The following is a 20,833-nucleotide window of genomic DNA, read 5'->3' as shown; positions in this document are numbered from 1 at the left end:
GTAATAAAAAGATTAACTCTTAAAAAAGAAAACTGTGAAATCATCAAATTCAGTTAAAGACAAAAATCCCTACAAAGCTAGTCATTTCAAAAGTACAAAGGAAAGGAACAGCAATCGCTAGGCACAACCAAATTAACATCCCAGCTTAACTGAAATTTTTACATTTCTTGACCTTTTCCATTTTTCCCTCTGCAACTTCAAAAGTGAATTAAATAGGCTTTTGGGTTTTCACATTCAGCTTTCAAGATATACAAAAATATATCCGAGAAGTATTTGGTGTCTTCAAGTACTGCCTGCCAAATCTTCAACATTAACACTAACATTTCCCAAAGCCAATTCAAATATCCTCCTTCACGAGGTGGCACCTACCAAGGTACATTGTCATCTACTCATTATTTTTAGAAACTGACTCAGATTCTCAGCTTTGCATAACTGAAGCCTCCTCTCCAAGTTAGCTTTGGACATTTACATGAAATTTTGGACAACAGGAGGCATAGAGAGTTGTCTTAGGCAGCTCAAAAGTACAGCTACTCTTTTTTTTTTTTTTTGTGGTTCTCCCAGTGTGCTACAGTGCGCCAAGACAACAAAAGATGAAAATTGAAGATGCAAGAGATCATACACCTGGAAACCTGATGATACTTGGCCAAAGTTTATGCAGGCCCAGACCCAGCCCATCACCCTGCATTACTCAAGTGCTGAGCTCCAGTGACTGTCCCTCAAGCAAGCCAAGAGCTGCTGTCCCCAAGTCTACTCCTTGAAGCACAGTATCAAGCACAGCTGCCATGTGCAAGATCAGACCCAGGCACCTTGGCTGCTTCTGTTTTGCTTCACCGACCCACAAAAGAGGTCACATCACTGCTTCTCTACAAAAATGTTCCTCGAATAGCAAAAGGAGCAAGCAGTGCTTGAAGCCTGTGGTAACCTTGAACAACAACAAAAAGACGACAGATAGCAGCAACAACACTTATCACATCCCTCCATACAGACGAGGCAAAGAGCAGCAGCTCAGGCATCTGCAGCTTAAAGGGCACTTTTCTGAGAGCTACTGACATGCTGACTTTCAAATTCAACACCTGGAGAGGAAACAGATTCAGTCCTAGCATTATGGATTTTGTTTCCTCTACATAAATGAGCAAGTGAAGACAGGGAATGAAGCTGCTTGCAACTTGAACTGAGGTGTATCTGCTATTTGATAGGGCTAGTCCTATTTAAATCCTTCCCTGTGAAATTATAACCAAAACATATCAGCCCTTTCTTCAGGATAAGGCAGGGAAAAAAAAAACCCTTCAATTTAAAACCCACGTATTTACAGACCCAGCAAAAAATCTGGGTCTGGTAAAGAATGCAGACTGCAGCACCAACGGTTTCATAATCAGGGTAGACTAGATAATCTAATATAAAAAATTAATGAGCTTCCTGCTTAAAATAGACCATAAAAGAAGTAAAAAAGAAAGTAAGTAAATGTGCCATTACAATTCATGCCTACAACAGCAAAATGATGTGATTAAAGCTTTCTGAATGCACAAAACTACTGAAGTCCGTAACCAAAATAATTCTTTTCTCAGCCATTTTTACAGGGAAGTTAACAGATCTGCACACACCACATGAAACGTTACTGCTGAATAAACTTACATAGACAAGCCTTTAATCTACTCCATCGTAGCTAGCTATCTATGGGCTTATTTTCATAACTACCAACCAAAATGAGAAACACACTGTTGCGTCCGCCACACCCAAGTTCAGAGCTGTACAAGTCTATGAAACCAGTCTGCGTCCAAGTTACGTGCACTATCCAGCATTTTCACAACTGACAGCAGTATACTCTGCAGCACTCCAAGCAAGCATTTGTTGCCATCACAAGGCCAGCATATAAAAGACTTAATACCGAAAAAAAAACCAAACCACTATACACTTAACTGATGCAAGATTGCCACCTGGAGGATTTCAGAAGAGAAGCAAAAATTAATTCAGTTCATCTCACTAAAATATATAGCAGATAATGATTTTTTGCATTAAATAGATGCCAAGTTTCCCCTCTTCCTTCCCAACACAACATGATTATGAATTAGTTTTGTAATGAGAAAACCTAGAACAAAGCATAACAGATAAACACTCTCCAGGATTTCCCTAAAAGGTCTGTAAATCCAGCATATCCATACTGTCTTCTGTGTTGCAAATTACATCATGACCACTCTACATAATTTAACTGTGAATTAATGTCATCTCTAGAAATCTGGATCACAAGTAAGAGAAATTTTGCTGATATTAACATTACTTTCACTTTTCAGTATCTAGTGTTTTCATTTCAAGCATGGCATGTATATTACAGGCGGAATCACTACAGGACTGTTCAAGTCTGCATTGTAAGAAATATTTTACATCAGGATTTGGTCTATCAATATATCCTACACAAAAAACAATTAACAAGTACCAAGTAAAAACAACCCCCCTACTCCTTCCACTTCTGTAATAATGAAAAATCCTGTAATAATCTTCTGTAATCAAGAATCCTTTATTGTATGTAACAACTTGACCAGACAAAACTAAAGAATCTGATACGAACATAGAGTTCATCCCATTTACCGTCTCCTTAGCACTTACTGTGACAGCAATTGTCCATCATAAAAAGTTCCAGAGGAAAAAAAGGCATAGAAAATGAATGGCTAGTAAACTTAGCTTAAATTTTATGAAAGCTTTTCCTCCTTTTATCTAGTCTCTCTCCCTTCCAGTTTGCTAATAATAACTTTCCATTTCCACAAACCCCAAAGGACTGAAATACTTCAATCAATCCAAGTACTAGTCAAGTTCTATACTTGAAGTCAATGTAGATGGAAAACCATCATGAAGATTTTAAGGATAAAATAGTAAAAATTTCAGTAAGCTTCCATAGGCACACGTGAAAAATTGAGCATACCACAGCTTTACTAAACGGTAAGCTACATTAAATTTGTCAAGAGACACTGCAGAGTAGGGGTACATGTTCAGCATTTAAGGCAGTGCAAATGCATCACTGTAGTAAGTTGCTTGTAATTTACTTGCAACGAAAAAAAAAATGTATTAGCAGGAAAAATCTTTTTCTTGATATTTTAATATTTGAAACAGCCTACTTAAAAGTGTTGTGGAGCCTCCTACACTAGAAGTTTTAACAAACACTTGGTGTGTTAAGGGCTAACTAGTTTACAACTTTCCTTTCTCCCTATGAGCAAAAGCAAGCATGTATCTTTCCACAAAGAACATTCTTCTCACCAGCCTCAAGATAACATCTTGCAAACTCACATACATTTGGAGATGGAGAGTCATACTGTGCGTATGCTGTACAAGAGCCATGAGCTCTATGTGAGCTCTATGTGATCCTGACTCGGTGCTGAAGTTGGATCAATGCTGTCAATGCCCCTTGCAGTCTCCCATTCCTACGACTATGTTTGTATAGTCGTTACCATCCTAACAACTCCTGGTCTAGTGACTATGTAAGAGTATGTTAAAAGACTTCAATTCACACTAGTTATTGTAAATCGAAAATAACAAAGGCCAACCTAGCATTTAAAGAAGAGAATGTGCATTAATAATTTAGTTTATTATGTATTTTTAAATCAAAGGTCACCAAAACAAATAGAAATTACAAGCACCAAAACAAGTAGAAATTCTAAGCCCTCAACCTCAAAATAGTACAGCTGATTCAAGACAGTCACGCTGTTCAACCTCGCACAGACACCCCAGTGATGTACATTCACCTGACATCCCAAAAGCAGAGTAAGTTATGTGGGGCAAGAACCCCACTTTGATGGCCAGCCTACGATCATTCCATAGCCCTCCTACTGAAGTAATATCCTGTAGATCTTAGCTCCACCAGCTTGTCTTCTCCATCCCAGAGTTCTGTCCTCTCAGACTATGGAGGCTGCATTTCATTAAGCTAACCTCCATTTTTTATCACAGTTTTCCCCGAGAAAAACGGCACACACGGCAGCACTGCCCACCTCTCTCCTCTCTCTGCACAGTTTCAAACAAACCTAAGAGGGGGACAATGGTCTCAGAACTACAAGGTTTCTTGTCAGTTTTGTAATAATAGAAGCTGGTTGGGGAAGACACACACAAAGTAAGAGCTAGCTAAAAGCTTCTGAAAAATAATTACAATTGGAATTTTTACTAGAGATGTGACCGCAAACTCTGTAGGAGGACAGGGGCAGCCACAGCTCAGGGCATCGGGCACCTCTGTGAATCCAGGGATGGGCTGAGCCCAGGTGGGATGTCAGCCTGCATGTGGGGGTCAGGATCAGGCCCGGCAAGGAGAACCAAGGTCAGACACATCCCTGGGCTGGCCAGGCAGAGCCACAGGGCCAGGCTGAAACCAGGTGGGACAGAGGCCCAGCTCAGCAGGGCCCACAGCTGGGCAGAGCAGGGCTGCAGGGAGCTGGAGACCAGCCCTGATGCAGCACCGCTGGGGCAGGGGCTGACGGCCCCGGGGAGGTCTGACATAGGGGCTGGGGCTGTGGGCAGGGTTGGGGGAGCCCCGGGGAGAAAACAGTCAGGGCCAGCAAGGGCCAGCAGTGCCTGGCAAAGCAGACAGCTCTCCTGCCACAAGACCACACACACAGAGAGATCCCCAACACTTCTAAAGGGCAGGTTTCCAGACTGCCTTATGGTTTGCCTCCAAGAAGCTTATCAGATGCTATTTTTCTCAACTTAACCACCAAGCGGCTATGGAACAAAAGAAGCTAAGCCTCCCCAGACACAGTATGTTTCAGGACCACAAGCTCAGTACACTTTGCAGTCCCCTTTTCTCGTGCTGTATTTTCTCAGTTGTGTCTTCCAGCTTGCTCCTGTACTGCCTGCACATCAGTTCTCACAGGTGGGACTGTTTTCTTCTCCTTTTATTAGTGTCAGATTGAAGCCCTAGACATCCACTTTTTCATCATCTTTAAACAAAAAGCTGATGAGAGATCTGGACTATCAGTTTTTGCACCATGTTGAACTTTCCACCCCTCTCTCTTCAGCACTGTACTCGGTTTTTCTCCTATCAGCCTTGGGGAAAAATACTTGTGAAAATAGTTCCTCCCAACAACTACCACAGGACAGGAGATTCCCACCCAAACACAGCAAAAGAGCAATCAGAAAATTAACCGCCTTCAAATGCACAACTCAGAACTTGCCTTTCTGAAAAAGCAGCTGCCACAGAACTGATGCAGACTGGAGAAGAGCTCAGTGGAGCTCTGTTTTCCAGGATGCAATTACAGTATAAAGAGAGGGAGAAATGTAGCTCACTCTTAGACCCTATATTGCCGTACTTCATGCTAGGATGCGTTGAAATGTTGTGACTGGTAGAAGTCTGCTAAGAACTTAGGTATGAAGAAAAAAAAAAAAAAAAAAGGCAAGATGTATTCATTCCAATTAGCAGAATGAGGACTTTTAATTCAAATGCTCCCCAGATTTGGCAGGAAGCCAGAGAGAACAACCTCTTTTGGCTAGTTTGAGAGAGTCTGAACTGGCTATCAATTACAATGTGGATAGTTATTCTTCAAAAATAGCTAGGAAAAGCGTGTCTCAAGCATTTTCTGTGCAAATAACAAAGTTCCCTGGAACTCAAATGTGCATGACAACCCTTTCCCACTAGTATCTGTAGACTTTTCCAGGGTCAAATCAGTCAAGCTCAGAAACTCAATTTCAACACAGGTTTCACAAGCTTCAAGAGTATAACATGACCAGGGTTAAGCCTCAAGCTGGACTCCCACCTAGTTGTGACCATTTGCAACAGAACTAGGAATTATAATTAACTGGAGCAGTACAGGGCCTATCAAAGCTTTCACTAGTTTGTGCTTTGTGAGGACTTTACTACAAGATCAATAGAAAGATACACACTAGCCCCCTTCTAGAGCATGAAGGGGGTATCCCCTTGCTAGTGAAAGAACTTACCAGTTCATGACCCAGCACGCAACAGGTACCTCACAAGAAGAGATGACTTGTCACTCCCTGAGACAGACAGCCTTAGTAAGAATTGTGGGATTAGGCTAACTGCAATCATATCCTCCATTTCCATCAAGACCATGGCGATGAGGAGCACTGGTGTTATTATGGCAAGACAGATGGCATAATAATGGAAACTGGTCATGCCCATCTCCAAAGGGCATCTCATCAGGACTAGGATGGCCTAGAACTCTCTTTGCCTCTTTACACAAGCACGCTATCTCCTTTTATATGCCCCAACTATCATCAGGAAATATTTCACGGTCCTTATCACAAAGTACTGCATACACAACTTCATACCTTACTCTAAAGAAACCTAGATTTCTGGGCACCTTATCACAGATTCTCACAATTCTAAATATCTCTACTACCAACTTCTCACAAGGAGATCAGAAGCATTGGCTAAGCATTTACAAGACAACATACCTTCTAACTATCAGAGTTTTGTGCTCACCACTTCCCAAAACACAGGCTGAAAAAAACCCTAGTATTAATACATAGGGACACTACCCTTTATACTGCAAAGCCATATTCCCCCTGATTCTCTGGCCTGCTTTAAAAGAATGGCCAAAACCCTCAAAAACATCTTTGTAAAGCTCAAAGAACATGATCTTCCTCTGCAGACTCAAAAGAACAGCTGTGCCAAGTCAGACCAAAGGACTACCTAGTCCAGTACCCTACCTCTGAACAGTGAGGTCACAGGTCATACATGCCTACCAGTGAACACAAAACACAAGAGGAAAGCTTGTTGCAATACTTCTCTCATATAATCTCCCAGAGTCTAAAGATCTGTGGCTCAAGGATTTCCTGAACCAGAAAGTTTTTTCAACTGCCATGGCACATTTTTATTCTGTCTGCCCAGTCATTTTTTAACTCATGTAAACTTTTAACATCTGCAACGTAAGATTCACAACTGAATTAGATTCTTTTGAAAAAAAAACAAAAACAAACAAACACCAACAAAAACTCCTAATGTTTCTAAAACTCCTACATGCTATCTTTGAAATAAGCTGATACATTTCTTGGCCACCCCAGTTTTTGCATTATGTGAGATGGAACAATTGCTCATCCTTGCCATGTTACTCTACTGCATTTAGAGAGCTCTACTATGTCCCCATTCAATCATCTCTTTTCCAGTCTGAAAAGGCTGAGTCTATTCAGTCATTCCAACTGAGAAGCTCTTCAAGAAGCCCTCCTCTTGATCACCCCATCTTCCTCCCTGTATCTTTTCGAGTTCTATTAGAGGTTTTTGGGGGCGGGGGGAAGAGAGAGAAACAAACCAGAACTGCACACAGTATTTAAGTTGCAGATAGTGCTGTGGATCTGTAACAGCATATGTATATGCTGTCACATTCTATTCCTGTTAACTTCTAACATTCCCCTCCCCACTCTGTTTTCTTGTATTACGAATAACCATTGGGTTAAGTGTTTTTACACAGCTATCCATTAAGGATACATTATCCTATCCATTAGGGCTACAGTAGCCAGTCCAGATGCTACCATTCCACATGTGGAAGAAAGGAACAATCCTACCTCTCACTGCAACTCTCAATCTCATGTGTTATCCTACTACGCAGCTACTAAGAGTAACAGATCCTTCTACAGTCTTTACTACCTCAAATTTAGTGTTGCCAGCAAATCTCATTAACTCACCATTCACCTGCTTGCCAGATCATCAACCCAGATTCTATGGAATGTCACTGGCACCTCCTTCAGGAAGCTTATTTATTTCTAGTCTACATTTCTTATCATTTCAGTAGTTACTGTGTTCTGTAAGGACCTTCCCCTTATCCATGATGGCTCAGATTCTTTAAAAGCTCTCGTGAAGGATCTTGCTGAGCTCCCTTTGCAAATCCAACAACCTGCTTTGTCCATTTACTGACTTCTTTAGAAAGCTCCAAAAAGATCTGCAAGGCATGCCACTTTGCTAAAAAATATTCTTCCCCCATATTTACCTGTATAGCCACCTCTTTTGTCCTTCACTGCTTCCACCCTTTTGCCCAACAGACTTACAAACCCGCATTTCCCCAAATCTTCATGCAATAGCAAAGCAAATCTCTCACTCATAGCCAAGGATAAGCCCACACTTCCTCAGCACACCAATGCTCTAGTTGTTAAAACTGTCAAAACAGAAAGAAACAGACTCACACACCTGCACTGGAAAACACTGGCTACACCAAACATCTCTGTGAAAGTCATCAGTGTTGAGGCACACTAGGAATGTAAATACTGCCTGGGAAAATGTCATCTCACACCTTCTTCCAACCCTAAGAGAACAAAAGAAGGGATTTCCCATGTTTTGTAGTGAGGTTGCTGGGCTTATGAGAGCAAGGATTTAGCATGATCTAGACAGGCCACTTTGTATTTCTATATAACATGTATTAATAAGTGCAGGACTCTCTTCCTCCTTCAGCAAATAAATGCAAGATTGCAGATTCTTAACATGCAGCTTGGCAAAATAAAATGTTTTCCTAGATATACTAAAGAGAAGCCAGTAACAGTATCTCAGTGCTTTCCACTCCCTTTACCTTCTTTATGATGAAGATGAAAATAAATTACAAAGGCATCTGTAACTATTCAATATATATTAGCACACAAATAGAAGCCATTGTAAATCTTGGCAGGATTTGGGGAATCTTGTTGCACAGCCAGGAGCTGTGAACCCTATAAACACCAAGAGCCCCATCCAACTCCCAGCTCTGCAACAGCGAACCTGACAGCCCTCATACTTTGCAAAACCTAGACAGTGGTCTCCAAGTCACCCAGCCCTACTGACCAAGAGCCAGGGTCTCAAAGATAGTAGCCCAGGCACATCTGACACTGCATACACTCCACACATCAGGGCTGCTCACAACACCAGACCATAGTCCGAGGAGCCTCAGCTCAAGGCATTTCATACACAGTAGATCCATCAGAGCCACAGACCTAAAGATCTGACAAAGATGATAGGAAAAGGCATTAAAACCAGGTAGCTTTGATGGAAACCTGCTTATGTAATGAGAAGTCACTGAAAACTATATCTTACCAGAAAATGTTGCTTTTAGCAAGTATGTGTTTTCCGACTTAAAATAAATATACGTTCCATTGGAAATTCTCCAGCCAGCGCAACGCTCAGATACAGATACTGTCTTGCTTATGTAGGAAAGGATTTTCTCCCCATTCCCAAGGACTTAAATAAGTGTCGATACAAACACAGTAGACAAGCACACATCATGAGGACACTTATTGCAGCACAAATACATCTTTTCAGATTAGCTTGCATCACTTGGTTTAAGTCAAGCAAAAAAAATTATTCACAACAGAAGCATCTGTTTTGGAATACAAAGAATTATACCAGCATAAACCACTCATATCCAATTTCCTTAAAATATTTACTCTGTGAAACAGGGCCCGCATTCATCCTTGCAGTAACTTAGCAAATGTACAAACTGCATGGTTCTGAAAGTCCTCTTCTACTGTTTCCACCAACAACACTTCACCAAAACATACCTTACCACATATGGGGACTTGACAGAAGATCACAGTATGAACACACAGTGAAGCCCCTGCAACCACATCTTATGCTGGCCAGATAAAGCTACCACAAGCATGCTAGAATGCGCTACAGCTACATTTACACTTTTACACACCCACCTATCTTCACGGTGCTTATTTGTCTTCACAGGTGCTGGAATTATTTTTCACAGTAACATATGACAGGTAACTAGTTGTACAAGATCAAGGAATTAATACACTATCCATCGAAACAGATCAGCCAACAACAGCATCTCAGGACTCAGGCAAAAGGCACAAAGTCCCTTAAAGGAACTTAGGAAACTACTGTCCAATTCATTCATTCAGGATAAAAATCCTCAGTATGGTTCACTTCTCTCTTTTCCTTGTGATGTTTTTTTCATAGGATAAAGGCATCCCAAAATGAGCTCTTGCTTGCATGCCATCTGTCCTGCATAATTCTGGGTGGGAGGGAAAAAGCAGTACAAGCCCTTAAAAATGTAGTCTCCACATCACTACAGGAAAAAGCGAAGGATACAAGAGCTGCTCATAAGCTATAAAAAAAAAAAAAAGTAATGCCAGCATCCTGAGCTGGAAGACACAAATGGCATCAGACAAATTCTAGTCTGCAGTGAACTCCTGAACTCCAATATGCAGTGCTGCTCTCTCCACCACAATTCCTCTTTCTTCCCCACAGCCATACAAACCATCAATCCCTCTTGTTTCACTGCTGAGCTCCTTCCTACTCTTCTTGCTTATGTTTTTTTCCCCTCATATACATCCCCTACACCCATTTTCCTTCTCTCTCCTTCCAAACACTATGTCCTCTTCATGTGGCTTTTTTCCAGGCACATGGGCCTTATCCTCCAGGGCATTCACGCAAACACCCCAACCCATCTATTTACAGGAGACTCTTGACCCTTCACTTCCAGCCTCCTTCTCCTCCATCACACCACCTCTGTGCCTTCACATACTCCCTCTACTTATCAAACACCCAACTCTGCTGTTTTCTACCCCAAGAGATTTAACATACCTCCCCATTCCCCGTCACACGGTCCTTCCACACAGAGCCCCAAACCTCTCACGCACCCACCCCACCCAGAGCTCCAGTCCCTCGTGCACTCAGTCCCAGAGTCACCCCGAGCATCTCTCCCATCTTGTACCGCTTTTTCCCCATTCATCCCCGCCTCCCCTCACCCATTTCTGTCTCACCTCGCACAGCACGCTGTCCCCCCGCCACGCACCGTCTCCCATTCCCACTCCGTGCAGCTCTGGCTCCCACATACACCATCCCTGGCCCTCCTCTGCACAACACTCCTTCCTACTGCGCCCTCACACCCCTTCGCACAGCACTCTGCCCCCCCACGCACCGACCCCGCACCCCCTTTCCACAGCACCCTTCCCCCTATACCTTGTCCTCACCCTCAGCACCCCACGACCCTGCCGTCCGGCACAGCACCCTCACCCCGGCCCTGTCCCTGCTCCTCACACCCCCGAGGGCACCCTCAAGCCTGCCCCTTGCCCCCCACCACTATCTCCCCTGTCCCCCCCCATCCTCTCCCCTTACTCCCCTCGCACCCTCTCCCCCCGCCGCGCACATGGGGCCCCGCCCCGGCCCGCCGGCGCTCACCGTCCAGCGACACGAACTGTCCCACGGCGGAGGAGCCGCCGCCGCTGTTCTCCACGAACTGCACCTCCGAGACGATGATGTTGTCCTCCAGCACCGAGCCGCAGCCCGTGCACACCGCGTCCCCGCGCGCCGCGTCCACCTCGATCTCCGAGCAGCCGCAGGCAGCGCACACCCGCCCGCCCGGCATCTTGCCCGGCAACCCGGGCCGGGCCCTGCCTGGCCGCCCCGCCGCCGCCGCCTCTTCCTCCTCCTCGCTGCCGCCGCCGCCTCCTCCTGGCCACCTCTCCCTCCTTCTCCTCTTCGCCGCCGCCTCCCCGCCGCCCTCCCGGCTCGGCGCGGCGCAGCCCGGCCCGAGCACAGGCCTCGCTCGCCGGGACCGGCAGGGGGAGAAGCGCGGCGGCGGCCGCCTCTGCCCGCTCTCGCGAGACTTGGCCCGCCGCTCCCCGCCCCTCCGCCACGGCCCCTCCCTCACCGGCACCGGCGGGTTCCGCCAGCCCCGGACGCCGCATCCCTGAGGAGGCTGCGGCGGCTGCGCTTTGGGCCCTGCCTTCTCCGCCATGTCAGCGGCCGCCAGCCGGCCCGGCCTCCGCCGCTCCCCGAGCGACCGTGACGGGCCGGTGCGAGTCCGGTTAACGAGGCCAGACCCGGTGGCTGGAACGATGCCCAGGGGCTTGGAGCGACCGAAGGCTCCGGTGGGGCCTCGCCTCCCCTTTGAAGCGGGAAAGGCCGTTACTGAACCGCCTCCCGTTGCCCGGGCAACGGCGGAAGGCCGTGGTGCCGCGCTGGGCTCCGGAGGCCCCGCCGCGGCGGGGGGAACGCGCTGTGCCGGCCGGGGCGCGGCGAGACCGGGGGCGGCTCTGGAGGGGCTTCAGGAGGAGCAACTGCGAGCCCCGCACTCAAAAAGAGGCATTGTGTTTTAATTCCTCCATTTTCCAGCGTTCTGCTGCCAGCGGTGAGCATCCACCGGCATCAGGAAACGCCTTTGGGTCTTCCCGGTTCTGCAAAACTGGGCCCACGGTGATTCAGGTTAAGTGACGTGTTGTGCGCTTAAGGCAGAACGTGAGGATTCCCTGAAATTTTCACCAGGACTCATTCATTTCACCATAGACTTCTTACCTAACCCTATGCAAGTTAATAAATGAATGCCATGGTTTCTGTGTGATAAAACAAGGATGGTAGCATTTCCTTTCTGCCAAGCCTTGTCCTTCCTCCCGATTTAGGCGGTTTGATTTGTGGGGAAAAGAGTGTCACTAGCAAATTTGCACTGTGGCAGAGTGGTGCGTTATTGTTGACACCTTGGAAAGCCTGTGATAATTAAATGTTGTGTAAAAATACGTGGCGCACAGTGAAAAACGTGAGCCTCGTGTTCTCATCTTCCCTATGCCAATTCCTGCGTTCCCTGAAAATAAAATTGGGGCTACAATACTGATAGATGCATTTCAAAAGTATACTATTTGTTATGCTTCAAAAAATTGATTAATTCATCGATCAAATCCAATCATTCTGTAATACATAGGTAAAAGTATTGTGAGGCATAATGAATCAGTTTCAGTGATGCACTTTGAGCACTGCATAACAAAGGTGCCGTAAGGTCAGTAAGTCGAGTGCTTTGCAACTTTTTCAGTTACTAGTTCCTGAACTAAAGAGCGTTTTCATCCGTTTTCACTTTAGCACTCAAACCCAGCTGTAAATTAGTGTGGCAGATGGGAAGGAAACTGAGCAGAATACAGATACCTTAGCTGGATGCTTGTACACACTTTCCTCTGTCAGCTTTTGAAGTACATCAGATAATGCAGAAACAGCAACTCACCTTCTTACAAACCTGCTGCTGTCAGCATCTTCCACCAAGTAACTCGCACGCAGCCAAGTATCACATACAGATCTCTATGAACTGACTGCATATAGTACAAAATGACTTGCTGTAGCACATTTAGAGGGGCATTGGGGCACATACTAAAGCTTTATTGTTTTATCCAAAAAGCTGTGCATCTCACAGGTGTGAAATATTGTCATATACCTAAAAATTTGCAGGTTCTGGGTTTTTGTGAAAGGAAAATGGCAATATTGTAATGAAGACTGTGCCACTATATACGTATCTTGGCTTCTTTCTTACTGTCCTTTTTATTCTCAGAGATGTATTTGTGAAAATAAGAACCGCTGGTTTCTTCAGATTCCTTCTGCTTCTGGAGTTTATTTCCCTCCTGAAGTTCCTCCTGCTGTTGTGAGGTAATGAGTGCCACAGGAATCAAGCGTGATCTCAGAAAATTATGCACTGTGTAGATAGTGTCAGAGGAAAATTGCATCCCTGATAGACAAATATCTTTAGCAATAATAGTAACAGAAAAAAAAAAAAAAAGAAATAAATAATTTTCCTCTCTCAGCAAAGTCCCTTGAATATCAGAATATTTTAATGAAGACAACCCAGATCAGCTCCTGTGTCATGTCCTGTGCCCCTGCCAGAGGCCAGCATGAACACAAGAAATCCTGCAGCAAGCACTTTTGAAATACCTTTCCATGAGAAATTTTCTTCTTAACTCACCTAGGTGGAGACTAATGTAGTCCTGATCCGTGAGGACTTAAGTTTTACATCCCTTCCAAAATTATTGGTGTTTTGATTGTTTTAAGCATTATAAGCATTTTCTGGGAGTCTGGAACAAGTTTGGAGTTTCTCACTTTGCATGTGAGCAGCAGAGGGCCCTAGTGAGAGCGTAATATACAGCTGCTGTGCAAAAAAGCTCATTTAATATCATACTGAATAAGGAAGTGTGTTTTAATTTTTATCTTATAAGATTAGTGCTGATGAAAGAACTTCCCAGTCCTGAAGACTGAAGTCTTTTGCCTCCCTCTCATGAAAGCTTTCCCATACAATACCTGTTTTTTGTAGGATCATTTTCTGCCAGCCAAAATGTAAGTCATTTTTCTGTCTTTTCAAGATCTTAGTCCTTTCTGCTTGAAAGAGGCTTAACCAAGCTTTTTTTGACCAATAACATCCAGCCTGCTGAATGAATAACCCATAACTCAGTTCACTTAGGCTAACAAAATAATAACCTTTCAGTAAACAGTCTGAAGCCTGAGAGTACGAGCTGATTGATTAAAAATCTGTGTTGACAAAACCCCATTCCCTGAAATTTTTTGCCTTTTTAGTTAGGAGGAGGAAGGAACCTGTTTTCCATTCCACCTATCCTTGTATTTCATACCCCCTATTTTCACTCCTAAATGTGACAAAAAGTGGTGATCAGGATGTCTGTTAGCCCAGACAAACCAATTTCCTTCCTGCTGTGTCTCCAGGAACCCTGAATATAACCCACCCGTGGGTGTGCGTGTTTGACATTCAGTTATTGAGGTTTCAAAGAGAGGAACTGTTCTCATTTGTTTGAGATTTAGAATTTTTTCTCCTGCTGCTCATACAACAGTAGGAAGTATGCAAATGGGCTGTATGAATCCAGCCTGGAGTGAGAGGGAATCCCACTCTGCTCCTGAAAATGCGGAACAGCACAGCAGGGAATATGCTAGAGCAAGCTGATGGCAAATTACTGTACTTTCACAAGAGATGGATCCTCTTCTACAAAGACAACAGGATTTGAAGCAGATGCTTAAGTGTCATGTGACAGAAAACCCAGAGACTCGCTGGCTTTTTGGTCGTAGTTCAGCTTCTGGGTACTGAGCCTCCCAGTACAACGGCTCACGTGGGAAATATTTTCAGTTATAGGCAGAAAGTTTAATCCCTCGGATTTGATCAGCTGCTGTGAGCATCCTCAGCTCTCTGGCATTTCAGCTGAAATTGCTCTTCTTAAAAACAGGCCTAAGAGTGTTGCTGACGTCTCTCAAAGAGTTTCCATATGCACATAACTTGGGACAAACAAGCAGAGGACGAACAAGCAGAAGAAGCCGTTTTTGGTTTTGGACTGTCCAAGATAGGGCATAAAGTATGCATTCAATCTGAAAATTTGCACATGGATTCTTTGGAGATTTATCATAGGGATACTAAATTGAGGGGGGAACAAAGGATTTCGAAATGAATTAATCTTATAAGGTGATATAGCAAGTGGATAGGTTTTTTTTGTCTGACAGTCCAAATGCTACACTAGTGATGAACACGAGGGGGCACCCAAGGAAAACGAAATCGTCTAGGAGCTGCGATGCTCCCGCAGGTTAGGCTGGTTTTTCATCTGTTTTCCCCTTTTTGGTTGGGTGGTTGTTTGGTGGGTTTGGTTTTTTTTTTGGTTTTCGTCTTTTCTAATTATTTCCTGACATTGTTTTCATGACGTTCATCAATAAAATGGTAATTTAAAAAGCTTTGGGAAGCACATTCTGAGAAGAAAAGGGTTTGGCCTCTATTAAATCATGTAAACCAGTTTAGCAAACATTTGAATTTATTTCTGTGCAGTCACATCCCTGCTGTTCAGATACAGCACTTTGCAGATTAGCCTTGATCCCTGAGTAAGTGGCAGAGACCCCATGGCCTTCCCAGTTACCTTCTCAGGGTCTGTGTATGATTCTTAGTACGTGAGGACATGTGCAGAAAGCACAAATACTGTCGCTTAGAAAATTCACCAAGAAATTAGTGGAGGGAAAGTACGAGAGTACGAAGATCCAGGAGCCACCACCAGTCGAGGAAGTCTCTCATCAGCAAATCTCTGTGCTGTGAGCAATATTGCTGCCCAGCTATTCTGTTCTGAACACCTCCCCCTGCCAGCACACCGCTTGAAGATGTGCGGCTGTTCGGTGAGGACTTTTAGGAAGGATGTAAGCAAGGTAAAAATGATACACCCTCCTAGTTTCAAGCAATCTGCAATTTAAGGATTCCATCAGCTGAAGGCTCATGTACACTAGCAGATTTTTTTATCTGTTTGTTTAATCAGTTTTTGATCTGTGTATGCTTTCAAGATCCACAGCATCCGGTGGTTTGGGGTGTATCAGGTTTAGCTGGGTATCAAGTGAAAAAGTTTTAAAAAGGCCTAAACCTTTCAGCTGGTAATCTGGTTGTGCTATAATGAGTACTGAATGGATTTTTTATGCCTGTTTTGCAGCTTTTCTCAATCAGAATCACTTCACAAGAGCAACTCTTCCTCCAGATAAGTAGTGCAATGTTAATCAGCCACAGTCTGAACACAAAATAATCTGTACAGAGAAGTCACTTAAGAGGAAACTCTTTAATGAAGTGTTGGTTATATTCTGCACTGACTAAAGGCCTCCGTCACTTGGGGATGTAAGCACAGGCAAATATTCCTATGAAAACACAACTCTGCTTGTCTGCAGCTCTTATATTCTCAGACTTGTTCATTCAAACATTAATGGTTCATCACTCACCATAAGAGAATCATTTCAGTCAGCTAACTGCCCATTTAAGCAACTGTCTTTGTACTTAGAGATTGAACTGAAATGAAGAAACGCCTGGTTATAAGTGCCACTTTTGTGTGCACACTTGATGAGTGGATACTTTGGTGCAAATACATTTTATATACAGACTGAAAATGAGGCTTTCACTAGAAGTTAATATTTATGCGCAAGGGAAAAAAGCAGGGACATTACACTGGATGGATGTGCACACCCAAATGCAGAACTAAGCTGCACGTCTTACTGATAGTTTTCATTTTTTCCTGAATTTGGAACTATACACCAGAAGTTCAGACCAGCAGGTGGGAAGCTGTAGAAGCACATCAAAAAGTAAAACAAAACCTAATCTCCTTTAGTCTTGAAGAATAAGCTTGGAAAAGTAGTTGCATAAGAGTGGATTATCTGTTTAGCATCAAGGTAAATTCAATGCAGTTAAAAAATAGTGATATAAACTATGTCTATAAAGTGCGTAAGATAGTGTTGGCCACTTACAAATTATACCTAACAAGTCATAAATAGGATTAGGAGAAAAGATAGCCTCTTAAACAGGAGTTCGCTAGCTACATTAGAACAGGATATTAAAAATCCTGCTGTCATCAGGCAGTATTAATTGTCCAAACTCTCTTTATTGGCATTTCATAGGCAGAAGTCTGCCATAATCAGAATGACTGTGCTAGCATCAAAGGGGAATATGCCAGTCAAGTGTTATTTAAGATCATGAACCGTCTGTGTGTCAACACAGAGTCAAAAGTGTGTGTTTATGTATGAAAATGTCATGACTTCTTTGGCCATCAGGGACCCCCTTCAGCCTGAAACCTGCAGAAATTGAGAGAACATTGCTGCAGCCACACGCAAGCCTCTGCTTTGCCACTGTGGAAGAAAGTCTGGAAGCAGCGTAAAGAATGCAGTGTCCTCCTTCAGACAGCCCGTTAGCACCAGGAAAAGGTACAATGGAGCAAGCAGCTTGGATAAATACAGGTTGGCCTGTGGGTGAGGCCAGATCTCTCCTGTTTGGATCATAAAAGACATCAAAGAATTATCCTTTCAGTGAGCCGTGAGTAATTGCCTGCTTTTCTGCAGAGAGAGTTCCAGTACCTCAAATACACCAAAGTTAACCCAGTGCTAAAGAAACCATTAGTCAATACTACAAGTTGTTGTCCACTATGTAAAGCTGTGAGCAGGCTAAATAAAAAAAAAACACCAGACTTTAGAGAAGCCACAGTATAATCCTTTTCTGTCGCTGGAGAATTTTCAAGAATTTGGCAGATTTCCTAGTTTGAATTAGTTGAATAAATTAGATGACTAACATTTTTCAGAGGGCAGCCATAAAAAATGCTTGGAGTAAATCAAGCTATTTCATATCAATAATTTGGGTTAGCCTAAATTTAAAAAAAAAAAAAAAAAAAAGTAAATAATTTAAATATTATATTTAAATGTGAAATTATCAAAAGGGTAAAATCTGCCACATTTTTCAAAATGAGACATTTGTAATCAGTTTAGGTCTCAGTGAGTGCATCATTTTTTTTTTAACTAAAAAATAGTTTAAGAGAAAAATTCTAATGCTGTACAAATCATATCTTTCCATCCTCACTCTCACTCCAAGGTAGGAAGTCCCTTTTACACCTCCAGAAGCAAAACAGAATCCATCCCCAAAGCAGTAAATCTTGCCATTTCTTCAGAAAAAAAGCCACATCAGTAGTGCAAAGGGGGAATGCTGTCACCATGGCCATGCCGATCTCTGCTTTACTCAGAAAGGACTGGGATCTTTCTTCTGTATTTTACAGTGCACCCTCTTAGATGGGAACCAGGAGCTGAGGCACTGATGGTCTGACTGAGGGACAGGTCTGGAAATTAGCACTACCCTGGGAGGATCGGTTGGTTCACAACTCTTAGCTCTCCGTTTCAAGGTGCTGCAGATTCAGACTACCAACCATCGCCATTAAAATCACAATTTTAAATTCTTCTTACCCATCTCATGGGATAAACATGTATTTTTTTGCCGTAAATTAAAATTGGGAATCTGATATAACAATATGCCAGTAAGATCTGGAGCCTTTGGCTTGCCCTTCCATTGTCTGTGCTTCAATCAGAGAGCTCACACCAAGATTATAAAAAACCTGACCCAGGAGTTTACAGTCTGAAGCCCAAATTGAACAGAGCAGTCAGCAGATTATGTATTCCACTGAACAATGAGGTCTTCAGTCTCTTTTTGAACCAGTTTTCATTACGTGAGTTATGTTTGTATCATCTTGCCGAGAACTACACATACCATTATTTTTTAAATGAGTTAAGTAAACAACAATGTTGTCGATAATGCAAGCTGTTAACAAAATGTGTATATTAATAGCAGCATGAGAAGCGTTTCAGAGAGCTCTAAACATGTTCAATTCCACACCCGTACGCATGCAGCATTTCAGAAAATACTATGTTTAACTACCGTATGATTTCCTTTGGAAGGGAAAGCTAGAAGAGGATGTTCCCATACATTTTTTGCCTATGATATTTTACATATATTGAGCCCCTACTGAAAGGGGCTTTATATATGATGTAAGTAGAAAGGATGTCCAAAAAATAATAAAATTATAGTGTTGGCATTTCTAACAAACATCCTGTCTTCCCTTCGTAGTCTATCCCATGCTAAACAGTAACAGTAGAACTCCCTTCCTAATAAAGCTTTAGAGCTACTACTGTGACTTCTCACCCATGCTACAGAAATACTATCCAGATGACCAAAGATTTTGTAATGAAACAAGCTGCAACAAATATCCAGCTGAAACAGCAATTTAGTGGGCTCAGAGCAAAACCAAACTATTTTTGTGGCGTATAAAATGATGAAGAGGCTTTCCCAATATATACCATGACTAATAATCATCAGCCCGTGCAACAATGACATTTTAGCCACTCCCTCTGTGGACACCTTTCATTTGCAACCATCATGTCTGCTAAAAACAGGATGAAAAATTGCAGTTAAAAAGTGAGATTTTATCAGCTTTCCCAGACAGAACCAGGCTGGGAAAGATGAGAAAGAGCAAACTTCCTCTCATAGTTTAAGGAATAAATGAGCAACCAATAAACATTCCAATGCAATAAGTGCACATATCCTGCTAACAAATTTTCTTTTGAATAACAGAACTGAAAGATTGTTGTGGTGTTTTGGTTTTGGTTGTTTTTGGTTTTTTTCAAAGAGTAAATCCCACAATTAAATTATAGGAATAATGAAGAGCAATGTCCACATAGAGTCTGAGTTGGGAATTCACAAGGCAAATATTCTTTTTCCAGTCCAGAAATAACACCATTTTTCATGCAGCTGTAATGCAAACAGCACTGGCCTGGGCTGACAGTTCTCTTGAAAAGCTTATGAACCTTGAACAGCATTGCTGAAACCCTGTGTTTCTGCTACAACATGCCTGGCAGCTGGGACAGAGCTGATGCAACTGGCTTCAGATATATATTCTTCATGTCAACAGAGCTCTTGCTTTCCTCTACTGACATGGGGGGATGCTGACATGCAGCATCCACAAGGTGACTAAAAGGGCATGGCTTACCCTGGGTCCCTTGCATGTCTTCATCACCCCAAGCCAATGCTTCAAATCCTGTGATTTCAAGGTGAGACCTTCTCAGCCAAACTCCTCTGCAGACAAGCTCATAGGGCACATACCCGTGGTACCTCACCATGGCCTCTTTCCTTCTGCATGGCTGCCCTCCTGCGCCATGATCCGTGGGATGGCTGCCTCTGTCCTACGGGGTCTCAGAGAGGAAGCCAGGCGGGAGGTGTCATTCACTCCGTGCGCTTCCACTGAGCAGCTCACACATTGTTTTCAACCTGCTATTTGCCACAGGACCATGACCCATCAGAGCCTCCCACCATTCACAACACTGTCACTTTGGTCCTTCACTGTCACGTAATCCCACCTAGCTGACATTTCCTCCGGGGTGTAAAAGGCTTTGCATTATCTCTGTACTAGAAATGGTGCCTGAGAGACCCAAACGACAAAAACTAGCCAGTCCTGAAGGAGGTCTGGAAGAGCAGTGCAGCGCTCAGCAGGATGTTAGCAGATATAGCACCCTCCAGCTGTGAAGTCTTCTGGGGTAAACTTCATCAGAATGGAAATCTGAATGTAAACAAATGACTGCTTCAGGGTTCTTCCAGCCCAGCAGGCCAGAACAGGTAAATATCTACTATCTCAGCATTCCAGCAAGTATTAAAAATACCCACAGAGGTTTCAATCATGCTTAATAATTAAAAGTAAGCAAGGGAGTTTCAGGTATTGTGTTAATCAACAGGTGCTAAAGGAATATGACCTTCCTCAGAGGCAAAGTCTGGCCCGACAGACAATTTTTTCCATGACACATACTAGAAAGCACAGAAACACAATCAGCAAGATGATTTCCTTGCTTCAAGATTCAATATTTTAA

At 43.3% G+C, this 20,833-nt stretch overlaps 1 protein-coding gene across 3 annotated transcripts in view; it reads right to left on the bottom strand.

Annotated features, from left to right (window-relative positions):
- Positions 1 to 11,485, bottom strand: part of BRF1 (BRF1 general transcription factor IIIB subunit) — a 176,941-nt gene extending 165,456 nt beyond the window's left edge. For all 3 annotated transcript variants that reach the window (XR_012633819.1, XM_074908855.1, XM_074908856.1), the window contains exon 1: positions 11,081 to 11,485. Coding sequence is in view for 2 of the 3 variants with exons in the window: in XM_074908855.1 (XP_074764956.1) it covers positions 11,081 to 11,267 (187 nt within the window). In the remaining variant the exon portion in view is untranslated. The remainder of the gene's footprint in view (positions 1 to 11,080) is intronic.
- Positions 11,486 to 20,833: the final 9,348 nt, after the last annotated feature.

This window comes from Athene noctua, chromosome 6 (assembly GCF_965140245.1).
Source record: "Athene noctua chromosome 6, bAthNoc1.hap1.1, whole genome shotgun sequence".
Taxonomy (NCBI): Eukaryota; Metazoa; Chordata; class Aves; order Strigiformes; family Strigidae; genus Athene; species Athene noctua.
Note: the sequence above shows the minus strand (reverse complement) of the source record. Positions and strands in the feature narration are given on the sequence as shown.